The 13291-nt window shown below is 40.7% G+C and overlaps 1 protein-coding gene across 1 annotated transcript in view; it reads left to right on the top strand.

Moving 5' to 3' along the window:
- itgb5 (integrin, beta 5) overlaps positions 1–13291 on the top strand; it is a 46893-nt gene that overhangs the window by 29584 nt on the left and 4018 nt on the right. The window contains exons 12-13 of the mRNA XM_035676269.1: positions 9831–10053; positions 11429–11529. Coding sequence (XP_035532162.1) covers positions 9831–10053; positions 11429–11529 — 324 coding nt within the window. The remainder of the gene's footprint in view (positions 1–9830; positions 10054–11428; positions 11530–13291) is intronic.

The raw sequence follows: 13291 nt of genomic DNA, 5'->3' as shown, positions 1-13291 counted from the left end.
ACGAGAATTTATGTCTACACGATGGTTCCAGGCACCTCCATCAAAGGATTCTTCAGCCCTATCTCGTTTTTCTTTGTTTCTTTGTTTTTCAAGCGAAAATGACAACATTGGTCGATGCAAAAATGGTCATCTCCACTAATTGTGAATCATCATGGCAATAAGCGTCAACCAAGTCCAAAATATTCGCTTTTTCAGCGAAAATGAAAATTGTGATGCAAAAATGGTCATTCCCACTAATTGTGAATCATATGGCAATAAGGTCAAAAGTCAAAATATTTGCAGTATGGCTTTAACACATAATGCAACCGTACAAATAAGTGCATTTCCCGAAATTACAAATAATTCCCTCTGGCTTCTTTGCTGTCAAGGAGCTGTAAAGAGTTCGGCCTTGCCTTTCAGGTGGTACAGTGAGTTGCTGACCAGTAAACAATGTTTTCGGAAGAATTGTCTGTGTTGGTGATCCTGAACAGGACTGCAGTTTATCTGCATCAGTTTTGCACAAAGATCCCTGTTCTCACAGTGAACGTTTCACTTCTCCTACTGCTACCGTGTTCTGCACTGTGCTGCTGCGGTGATACTGGATGAGGACAGAATATTGTTGCTGTGTACTTTGGGCTTCTAAATCTGACAGTATCCAAACAGTAGTATCTGGATTGAATGGTTATTGATTAATCATAAGCCCACTTTAATCACACGACATATAACTCAAGTCCTGGTAATCCACTGGCTGTATGTGGTTTTAATATTTACGGGATTCTAGAAACGCAGTTAATCTCAACAAATATTTACGCCCTCAAATTGGATAACATTTACTACCGCTCCCCTTCCATCAAATTTGCTTATTTTCCTCCTCGGGGAGCTTCAGTAGCTCTGAGTTTGAAGGGGCAAACAGAAGAGCCTCTGTGTGTTTTGTCTCCCTCTCATCTTATCAGAACAGTATGTATTGCAGCCTGTAGCCCTGAAGGAGGATTAGGAATCATTCCTCATGAATGACAGAAAATGTGACTGACGGCGTTTAAACTTTGACCCTGTCCTCCAGTAAACCTAAATCACCGTAACCACTTGAAATGAAAATGATCATGAGGAAATAATCCAAACATGTTTTCGGTTGTGCTTGCTTGGTGAGACACAAGAACTGATGTCTGTTCCTTCTCTCGTTGGAGAGTTTACTTTTGTCCGTAAAAACAAAATCTGAAGTGCCTCATCAGCAGTTTGGTTGCTCGCTGACTCGCCTTGTTTACAGAAGCTGCTGTCAATCCAACGGCTTCTCAGGGCTTACTTAGAGGGTTTCTCTGCTGGTTGTTTTTGTGGTTTTCCTTACTGTCACAGAACACATCACTGCTGGCAGTTTCAGGCAGGAGAGCTTTGCTGATGTGTAGTTGAAGCGTTTGGGAGGCCCAAATGAAAATTGACAACAAATGTGCAGGATTCTCCCTACCACCAGCAAGTGTGTGCTGCAACAATTAGTCGATTAATTGATTGATTATCAACTACTATAATCGATTTTTAGTTATTTTCTAAGAAAAATATCAAAATTCTCTGGTGTCAGCTTCTCCAATGTGATTATTCTGAGACATTTTTTCACATTTTATGGACCAAACAGCTAATAAATTAATCGAGAAAATTCACGACAGCTTAATGTAATCTCCCTAGCGTCTATATTGGGCATTTAAATATATCCGAAGGTCTCCTCAAAGAGGAAAGAAGTCCAGGGAGCAGCTTCTGTTTCATTGTATGTTTTTCACTGAAACACAAAAAAAGAAATGGCCTGAAGCCAGAGTGAGCCTATGAGCAAACAGTATTCTTATCCCGCAGCCTATTGTGTAATTATGCTGAGTGGTTTTGGTGATATTGTTTTGCTGTCAGAGCTCTCATTTAAAGTCATACAGTGATATTCCCTCCCTCTCCAGGGGCAGGGAGGGGCTGCATGCTATGGTGGATCTGGCCTAACTCCTCTGAAATGAATGCACATAGTACTCTGTCATTAGACATTTGCCTTTTTTAAAATGAAGTCAGACAAAGAATTGACAGCAGACATACTACATGTGGTAGTATTAACTGGAATGCTTATGTTCTCTCTAGTCATACATTTAAGTATTTTTTTAACTGTGGTTGCTGTTTATACTTTGAGCTTTTGTCTGTGACAAAGACCACCACTGTGGCTGAATATTACCAGCTGCAGTGGCTTCCAAAGACATATTTTCATCATGGCAGACACAAAGTATCAAAAAGAGATTAATCTGTTTGATCATTGACACAAAATGAATCAGACTGTTGTATTAATCAAATAATTATTTAAGAAGATATGCCAAAACTTGTTCCAGCATCTGAAATGTGTGTATTTGCTTGTTTTTTTTTTTAGCCTGTTGTCATTGGAAACTTGTGTTTATGTGTGACTGTGGACTTTATTCGACAAAACAAACTATTTAAGTCATATTGGTCTCTGGGAAACTGTGATTGTGATTTTTCATTTTGGCCAGACCAATTGATAATGAAAATAATCAGTATGGTAAATAGACTGCACTTATATAACACCTTTCTAGTCTTCCACCCCTTCAAAGTGCTTTACGCTACATGTCACATTCACCTGCTCCTCTGAGCACATCACAGGCTCTGGAACCAAACTCTGGCATATGCAATGGATTCTTTCTGGAATTGTCCAAAATCAGAGGCATCAGCAAGGTGAGGGGACACTCACAAGCCCCCAACTGAGGAGTGCTTCATCAGAGTTGTCCCCTGAGAACGACTGGGTGCCTGTAAACACCTGCATATTGCACAGAAGAGGAGAAGGAGCAAAGCACTGAATGAGGGGTTTCTGTCTGTAACAGTGGACCAGATCCTACACGGAGACCAGAGGGGTCATCATGGGACCTTGGCCAAGCACTCTACATGTGATTTGTGGACTTAGAGAAGGCCTGTGACTATGTCCCCCAGAAGCATTTTATCTGCCTTATTACCCTCTGTTCTGTCATGAACTCTGGGTTTGAGAAAGATTTTGGTTGTAGATACAAATAACTGACATCAACTTCCTTTGATGGATGTCTAGGCTGTCTCCCTTAGGGACAAGGTGACCTCAAGGCATCAAGGGAGTCTGTAGAGAATCAAGATTAGAATTTGATCACTTCTGGTTCCCTCATCTCAAAGACAATGGGTTTGTTTAATGGGTTTTGGTTTGATGCCTGAAATAAGGTCTGTGGTTAACACGAAAGGTTTTCACTTTTTGTTCTACAACATAAAATACGTCAGTAAATACCCCATCTGTAAATTTGGAAGCTTTTACCTGTCTTAAAAAAGGTGGTTGCTAACAAGTGGCCGAACACAGAGACTTAACTACTCATTAGTCCACCTTTACAGCCTTGTTGTGTTTATACTTGTGCTATTGCACACTGTTATAAACTTTCCAACATGTAAAAGAAGTAGTAAATCCTGTAAAACCATAAAATATGCTAACTTCCATGTTGCCCTACAAAAATATCATCCCTGCAATAATCTATTACTTTTATAGTAACATATTATAATAAAATTATATAGTGTACTTTGTAGATTCATAATTTAAACTGCCAAACTGTCACTTTCCACGGAAAGCAGGCCGGCTGTTTTGGTTTAATGTTTCGCTTCATTACCTTGACTTTATACCTTCACATTATATGCAGGTATGCCATGCACTGTACTGTAATGTACTGCAGGATTTCCCAAAGCAAATCAGCAGGAAGATGAAATAAAGGCTGTACAGACTCCCCAGAGACAGATTTGGTACCTCTATACTTCCTTTTTTTCAAATGTACCAGTTCTTTATGTGATGCTGGCGAGCAACCCAGGGTGCACCGCGAGTATTTCAAATATTCAGTGAAGCTTTTCATCAGACTCAGCTGAGAGCAAAAATAGGGCAATCCTTCAGACTGCAACTGGAGATGTAAGAGGTTAGAGGGCATGTTTTCTTTCCATACACACACAAACACTGCACAACCTCTGGGACACAGGCAGCTCTTTGACCGCCACTGCAGGAAGTGACTGTATCCCTCCTTGCGTCAACAGAGAGGGGTAGGAGAGGGAGCCTTTCAGCCCTCCTTTCAGCCCTCCATCCAGTCTCTCTGCATGCTACCACATCATATCAGACACTGCATTCCTAATGAGGGTTACTGAGTTCATTATGACGACCTCTGTAGCTTTACAGAAAGATGATTCCTCCAGACCAGATAAAGAATCTTGGCTGGTTGTATGCTTCTTAGTCTGTTTATACATTTGGAAAATATGGCAAAAAAAGCTTTACACTTGTAGGTTTAAATCTAAAAACTGAGGGTCAAATAGCTGCAATTCACAAGGCTAGACATGATGCCCAGCTGCTCTTAAACCACTGGGGCTAGGTTTGTAGACATCTGATGGATTACACATCTGCATCCAGTCCATCTCATTCTCCCACTCCTGTTTTTCCCCATAAAACATGCGAGAGAGAGGAAGATGTGTCAAACGCTATCACTGCACACAGGAAATATTTGGATGTGCACAAAGGTCCATCGTGTTCAGATGTCAGATATGATTTGCGCTGGGAACATTTTGTTTATTTTGAATGCTTTTTATGAAAAGGGCAGCATTAGTTGAGCTCCTGATTGTTTTTAAAGCCCAAGCTCTGGCTGTCTGGCACATTTGCCATGATATGGTGCAACAGCTATCCTTCTAAAAATAACCCAACAGCTCATTTCCTCTGTATATAATCTCCAAATATTTATTTAAGCCTGTTTTAAATGTGATGTTGAAATCCAGCATGTGTCTGTGCAGAAAATGTGGGAAAGCATTTACAGTATGTCTCTGAACTGTATCTGCCTTGGTTTTGTGAAAAATGTATTCTTGATCCCATAATTGTACCTGGAAAGGCAGCCAGTCTGAAAGAACACAGAGCCAATATTTCATCTTACATTACAGTTTTAGGGGGGCCGATGCTTCACTGGCAGGGGATGCCAACCACAATATGTACAGGAGGCAGAGTAATCTCATATCTGGCCAGTTTTTGAATCTTAAACTGTTCTAAAGCTACTCCCCTCTACATTTACTGGCATTAAAGCTGCAGTAGGTAACTTTTATGGAAATAACTTTTGTACATCCACTGAAACTTTCACTATATCCTGACAGTAGTACATGACAGACAGCTAATCTGTGAAACAATCAGCTTCAGGGAAAGTTTCAGCAAATATGACAAAAAAAATATGGTTTATTTATCTTATTTTGCTTTTATAGTTACCTACTGCAACTTTAATCTGTCCAATAATCTAACATGCACATGTGGGCATTTATTGTATATTGTATACTCATATTATGTTTATGTTACTCCTCTTTTTTATGCACGCACACAAAAAAACAATAGAATCTTCTTGATCCGTTTAGAAACTGTTCTTCATCAGTAGATGGAGTCTGCCAAGTTGTCCATTTCCTTTGAGTGCTTTAAGGACATCTCATCCACGCTGGCTCACAAGTTGAGTTTTAAAGTTCATTCTTGACCTTGGACACAGCAAAACAGTCTCACATCAAGGTTCATTTAGTAGCTGTTATATTTATATTTCTGTTATATCAATACATGCATTTGACCACTTTATAGAGAACTTATCTTTGTTCATTGTGTGGTCTTCATAGTCAGTGGTGTACCACAGAAAACTAAAAGAGCTATCTATTTTTATTTCTTTTTTTTTTTTTTTTCATCCTGGCCCACTCAGCAGTAGCAATGCAACATGAGAATTAACTTGGTGATCTTCCGTCCACTCAGCAGAGGAAGTGAGCAGCATGGGGGAGACCCCACTGCACCAGGCTGAGTACTTTGGCAGCCTGGTTTCCTGCTTTGATTTGCTCATTCTCTTGAACACTTGTCACTGTATGGAAGTATACGGATGACTAAAGATTTGAAAGAGCATAAATAAAATAAAATTCTGAGCGCTACTCGGTCAACCTACTACAGCAAGTCAACCTTTGTGAGCGCACAGGCACGGATTCGTAAGAACAGAATCAGATTTGAGCGTGTAATCCTGATCACCCTATCCCTTCAAAGTAAAGTCGACATAAGAAAAGTGATTATTTAGAACAACATGATGAATGAAATTATTACAAAATGTATGCCTTTATGCCTTATCGTATAGCCTACAATTTATTTTGACTCTAAAATTACTCTCTCTACTCTTAAAAACTAGATTAATCGCCAACAAACTGAATATGATTTTAGTCATTAAGTGTAGAAGCCTCTTGATTTTTAAAAACACAAAATGTAACAGATCTTGTCATTTTGCCTCATCTTGGCTGCTTGTCAAAGCTGACTGAATGTCTAAAGAAACATCATGGAAAAGTTGCAAGAAAAAGAGGAAGGTCACAGCTCTGAAGGATGTGAACACATTCCACATCTCCTCCTCTGCCACAGCTGTGTTTATCATGAGCAGTGTTTAATCTCGCTGTTGAGCAGCGAATGAAAATGGCCCAGCAGTACAGCCAAAAGAAATGGAACGACTTAGCAGCTCAGTAACTAAAAGGAATGCCGGGAAATGGCCTGTACACTTGCTCCAAACATCTGTTTTCAGGCATGGTGATGGTAATCGGAGGGCTTGTGCGTTGTTGAGTGCCAGTATTCTTTTCTGTCAGGAGGCCAGTTCATCTCAAGAGTGGTGCGGTGAGCCAAACGCTATCAGAGTCTAGATAAAGAGGCCAGTACCTGGCCCATAATTTGACAAGGTGGAGACAACTCTAACGCATGGAGTGATAAAACCTACACTATTACTCTTAAGCTTATACTATTAGTAGGATCTCTTATTTAGGGAATTATTCTAGCAGAGTAAAGTGGCTTCTTGCAGATAAGAGGATGTTGGGTTTGGGTCTGAATTAGAGATGTTCTGATACCATTTATTCCTTCCCCAATACTGATACAATACCAATATGATTGTGTTAAAAAAAAAAAAATCATTATTTTAAAAACGGTTACTATGGTTGTAGTACTTTAACTCCTTGCTTTTGACTTGAAACAGTGCTTGTATTCATTTGCAGTCCTTGTAGCTCTGTTTTTGTTTAACTCTACTGCTATTTGGTGTTGGGCAGATAGCGTACAGAGAAGTGAAATTGAACCAACTCAGTAAAGTTGTGGGTCATAAAACCAAAACAAATGCTCAATACAAACGACACTGAAATGCTCTGTAGAGCTGATACTTCGTTTGCCACTTCTATCAACATATAACATGTATAGTCAATTGATCCATTATTCATATAAGAAGATTTTATGTATGTATTTCCCAAAGGAAAAGAGCTGTGGAACAAGACATGCATAATCTCTCACACAAACACAAAGAGCAGAGGAGAGTGTTTGAAGACAGCAGTCCTGGTAGCAGCTCGTTGTGACTTGTTGAACAATTAGCCGATGTCAAACCAGCTGCACTTGCACTTCTCTTATCCTTACCAAACTCTCACAGAAAGAAAACTCACTTCTCGCCATCTGAATGTGCGAACAACAGTGCTGTCATTTCAGGACACATTCCCAGGGCTGGTACCATGAGTCAGCCACATGCCACTCGTCATGCCGTCCTCCATTGACCGAGCTTTGGGAGTGGTGCTCCAGACTCTTAACCACAACCAAAAAAGATTAATTTCATCAGTCTCAGTTTTTCCACCTTAAAAATGCACAGTTCTGCAGCCTACACTAAATAATTAAGAAGGGTGATGTCTTAATACAAAAATAGAAAGAGTTTATTGCGTGTCTGTGGGTCCAGACAGTATGTTGCACAACCCTGACCGCACAGTTGATGATTAGACGGAATGTTTCCTGTTGATTTCGAGAAGTCTCTGTGACCTCTTTGAGGATCTGGGTTTAATCATAGGCTCTGTTTTTCTTCCCCACTGCGTCTGAGGTTGAGTTATTGAGGTTGAGTGGCAGCATGATCTGATTGTTCTCTTCCACCCACTGTCATGGGTGCATGTTGGACAGAAGGAGCAGCCACTCCTGGATAGACAACAGTGATTTCATTTGTTAGTGACCCAAATTCTCCTCTGTGAAGTCTGTCTTCATTGGTTTTCCACTATGTCTTCCAACCCCTGAAACATGACTGACCTGTCTGAAAGTTAAAATGATGTAGGGCTAACTAACAATTATTTTTATTGTCAATAAATTGAATTATTGTTTTCTTAATTCAGTGATTAATTGTATGGTCTATAAAATATCCCCAAATAGTGAAAAATTCCCATCACAAGTTCCTTAAGCATGATTCAAATTGCTTAGATTGCAAAAAATATTTTGTTGACTATCACATAACACAAGAGAAACAGCCAATCCTTGTAGTCCCGCCCCTTTTTGACTCAGTCAGAACTTCAGTCAACTTCCTCCTTTCCTGTACTTAGATATGCTATGTTGAAATGACAACCACATTGTGAAGATGGTTTAAAGATAAAAGCGACAAATAGTCACATCTTAGGCTAGCTAGCTAATGTAAAAATGCTAATGCCAAAAAAGCCACTTCCCACTGCAAAGAAATTATCCAGATGAATACATACTGCACATGCCCCATAGAGGATGCACACCAGAGACTTTTGCTGGCCTTCCGTTTTTTTAGAACAGCTCAGATCCAGTTGGGAATTCCGTTTTGCCGCTACAGGGTCATCACCAGCCCCTTTTTTTTTTTTTAGGGTCTCAAGCTTAGCAGTTGTGCCCTACGTGTCTGACACATCACAGTACAGAGGTTTTTTTCCTGCTTTTGTTCTGCATATTTGTTCTTACACAGAGCATGAATTCTTGGATTTGACCTGCCTGCAGCCTGTCTTGATAAAGTGCGACCATCTCCTTTCTGTCCGCGCCTTATCCCTATGAGATAGCAGCTCGATGAATATGGTCTTTGTGGAGGGTCTTGGAACAAGTACTGTGAAATAAGCTTGTCAAGTAATTCTTCCCTGATTACAGCTGCTGTCCTCCCTCCATCAAGGATTCCTCTTGTCTTAGAGTGGCCTGCGGTAGAGGGAGAGCGGGCACATAGAGGGCCGAGACAAATCAGAACTTCAACAGAGAGCACACAGCTCTCTCCTTAAGGCTTGCCTCCTGTTGGATTTATTCCAGTGTAGATAAGAAGCTAATGAGCGTGGTATAAAAGGGACAGTTTGCTCAGTGCTGGTAGTAGATGTGGATTAGTTCAGAGCTATAAAGCTCCAGCTGCTCCAGTTGTTCAGTTGTTTAAAGGAGGGTGAAATTGTTCTCTCAGGAAGAGGAAACTGTGAGCTGTGTGTGTGTATGTGTGTGTGTTCAAGGTTCAAGGTAGATTTATTTATCATTTTACAGCACAGGGTTATATAACAAGTTCATTATACTCACAAAAACAAACAATATATAGACACATTAAACAGATGGTGAATAAATAATAAGCAATAAAAATATAACAATTTAGAGCAATCTGAGCACACAGCCCTGAGGGGCTCCAGTGTTGAGCACTAGACTGTGTGTTTGCATCCACATTATGTCACACATTTTGTGTCTGTTTTTTTTCTTAAATAAAGGAATTTTAAGAAAAATGTCTGGAAAAACTAAAGACATGATTAGGACAGATGCACTGTTACATCTCAGCTTGATGTGGAAGAATTTGACTGGCCTGGACAGAGCCCTGACCTCAACCCCATCCATCACCTTTCTAGGTCTATGGGGTGATGAATCTTTCTCTTAGTTTGCATTCTACCCTTTTTTTAATCTCTTCAGCATAAAATAAATCCACAGATATCTTTTTCATATCATATTTACTGTATGAGATCAGATTGATTTTAAACAGCGGCAGATTCTACCTCTCCCATAGAGTGACCAGTGCTTACTTCCTTGTTGTTCTTCTCTTGCCCAGGTCATGGAGAGTGTCACTGCGGGGAGTGTAAATGCCATGCCGGTTACATCGGCGACAACTGCAATTGTTCCACCGAGACGTCGTCGTGCATTTCGGACGACGGGAAGATGTGCAGCGGGCGGGGCAACTGTGTGTGTGGCCGCTGTCAGTGCACTGAGCCAGGGGCCTTCGGGGATACCTGTGAAAAGTGCCCCACCTGCCCTGATGCCTGTGGCACTAAAAGGTAAAGTCTACACCGCACTGCAATGAGCACTTCACACCACTCAGGGAGACAAAATTGTCGGGAAAAAAACTGAAACAAGGTGCAGGTATTTGACCTCAGGAATCTGCTTCTGTGATGAGACGCTGTCAGCCAACCAGGGAGGAGGTCAAACCATCAAACACATAAAGTCCAAAACTAGAGTCTAGCCCTAACCCTCACATAACTCACTCACTTACCGACTTAACTCAGCTTTGATGAAGAAGTCATAAGAGAGTTGTTAGATAACTCTCATGCCATATGCGACCCTAAGAAATGAAACGGTTGCCCCCGCCGTTTGAACTTGCATCACTCAGTGTGGCAGCTCTGGCTCTCTGAAGTCGTTGTTATATGTAAAGAGAACGGTCCTGTGTGAGTACAGAAATAACCGCTGTGTCCTCCCAACAGGCCTCCTTACATACACATGGCTCCAGTTTTCCGAGATCTTTATGGAACAACCTTTCACCCTTGACCAGACATTCAGAGATAACGGTTATGAGCAGTTAGATGGTATTTGATAGATGAACTGAAGCTAAGCAGCAGCCAAAATTTTTACTCTTACTTAGAGCAAGAAATGCATGCCTCTGCATTTCTCAGTAGAAACCAATTTGCATTGTTGTTTTTTACAGTTTGTAACCTCCACTCTCGGATTTATGTTTAACTTTATGTTTAATTAGCTGGATATCTTAAAGACAGATAAATAGCATGTTATGCAAACTTAGCTTAAGCTTAAGAAAAAAGCTTAAGAAAAAGGGACTGTTTTTTATGTGGATTCAGAAATTTTTAGAGTATTGAAAGGACGATCTCAAAGGACAGTAACACAGAGAAACAATTTCACAAGATATGGAGCTTAATTTATGAAGCTATGAAGAATGAGTGGAGCCACAAAATCACCCAGCATCCCTCCTTTTTAAGAAACACTTTTTTCTTTATCTTGTCCTGTTGTGTGTGTGTTTACGTGGGTGGGGACATAACTTACTCAATACATTTTTTTTTATATAATTTGAAATGAACAAACATAATGCATCTGTAAAATGTTGCTAAAGTTCCTGCATCGCTAACTGAAATGTCACTAATTGAATTTAGCGGCGGCAGTTTATTTGTTCTGTGCACTGCATGGTTCACCTGCTGTTCAGCTGCTTACAGTCTGCTGCAGGGAAACTTCCAGTGTTTAAAGGGAGCGCAGTGGGGCATTTTTGACAGCTGACGCACCCAGAGTAAAAATAACAAACGGCATTAAAACAACAAATTTAGGAGACTGTGCAGGCCTTGTGTAGATTAGTGCTTCCTCGCTCATGAATAAAGCTAATGGAAGCCTTTTTTCAAATACCTGAATGTAAGTGGTACTTCTCTGTTTCAGGGAGTGCATCGAGTGCCGGCTCTTCAACTCAGGACGCCTCGCAGACAACCAGACCTGCCAGCGCCTGTGCAAGGATGAAATCATCACTGTGGAGACCCTCAGTGAGTAAACACACACACACTACACACACGCACACAGACCAGCTGGCTGGCAGAGAAAAGTATTCACATCTGTGGCATCTGCAACAGTTTCACTTTTTCGCATTACATACCTCTTCCACTGTCACTTTTTATTACACTGTTGTTATGGGGCCCCGCCAAAGTACATCGAGTTGTCCACTGATTTCTAATGTGACATTTAACAACGTCTGATGTGGTGAAGAACATACAATCACAGCAGCAGCACCACCATGTTTAAGCTCTGTCTGTCCAAGAATAACCCCATTTTAAATATTTACACACTTAAAAATGAGGTGATGTTACTGTAATCACATTCATTTCCCCTGTTTGATTTTAGAAATGACATTAGATACTGACCTTTAGAAAATTGCGTTACTGTCATATGTTGCATTACACAGAATTATGCCATAATACATTGAATTACAATCTGTGTCACTATTTTTTATTTTTTGTTTTTTACTAATTAAATACAGGCAAAATTATATGTGTCACACATAATAAAGTAACAAGATAAACTCAACAAAAAGCAAAAAACACAAAGTTAATTCAGTGATTCAAATAATTACACAGTGCAGATACATTCAGCGAACAATTGTATTTCTCATTTCATATGCTGTTTTGATGATTTTCTCTGAAAGAAACTATTAATATTTGTCAAGGAAAAGGATTTTACATTTGCTCGTTGGCCCTTCAGTAGCCTAAGCATGCAAGCACTACATTTATAAAGTGGAATTACTGTGGTTATTTTAAATGATTAATAACAGAAATGAATAAATAGTAAGTAAGTTAAGCGGTGTCTCGAGGGGCTGTAGCTCAGTTTGTAGAGAGGATCAGCTGTTAATCAAAAGGTTGGTGATTTGATACCAGAGCTCCTTCTGTCCATGCATCAAAGAGTCCTTGAGCAAGACACTGAAACCCAAACTGCTCCCATATTTATATGAAAGACTGTAAGTCACTTTGGACCAAAATCATCTAGTAATGGATGTAATATAATGTCTCCAGGGGAGAATCACACAGAGCACTCACTGAGAAACCTAACCCATGTCAAACTGTTGGTAAAGAGCCTATTATGGATAACATAAGGATGCCTCAGTGGCTGCTGAACAGAAAATACTTCATTTTTGTTAAAAGAGTACTTGCCCAATTGGGCGTTGCACTCTTATTGTCGGAGTCACGCCTTGATTCCACTGGGGGTGGCTCTACGACGTCCTGTCCGCGATGTTGTTCCGCCTTGCACGCAGCTTCATGTCCCACCAGGAGCATTTCAGAAGTGGACATCTAATGGACAAATGTGCTGCCACCAGCTCTGGCGGGTTTGTCGCAGCTGGACGCGTGAGGGCCACAGTGGAGAGTTTTAAAAACAGAATCAAAATTAAAGCTGCAAGCAGCGATGATCGGGCTCTCGCACAAAATCAGTGGAACATGTCTTAGGGCCTGAGTTTAGGGGGCGTAGTTAAGCCATTTTGCCATTAGAATATGTACATTTTCACCACCGCCGCATGTTGTGGCCTTTGCTGCTCGGGCCCTAATAAGGGTTGTGCCACTGTGCCTGAGTACAAACCCACGGAGCCACCAGCAAGGCTTATGACTTTTGTTCTTGTTAATGTACAGCTCTCTGTGCTTGTTGAACTTCGCTGCTCCACTCTTCTCTTGTCACACACCTCTGTGATTGATAATGAAAGCACACCACTGGTCATTCTTCTCACAGCTCTGTGGACACTTCACACAGCCGGGAACCACCCCC

Source organism: Morone saxatilis, unplaced genomic scaffold (assembly GCF_004916995.1).
Source record: "Morone saxatilis isolate NCDOM2014 unplaced genomic scaffold, NCSU_SB_2.0 Contig5, whole genome shotgun sequence".
NCBI lineage: Eukaryota > Metazoa > Chordata > Actinopteri > Moronidae > Morone > Morone saxatilis.
This window is presented reverse-complemented; position numbering and strand designations above follow the sequence as displayed.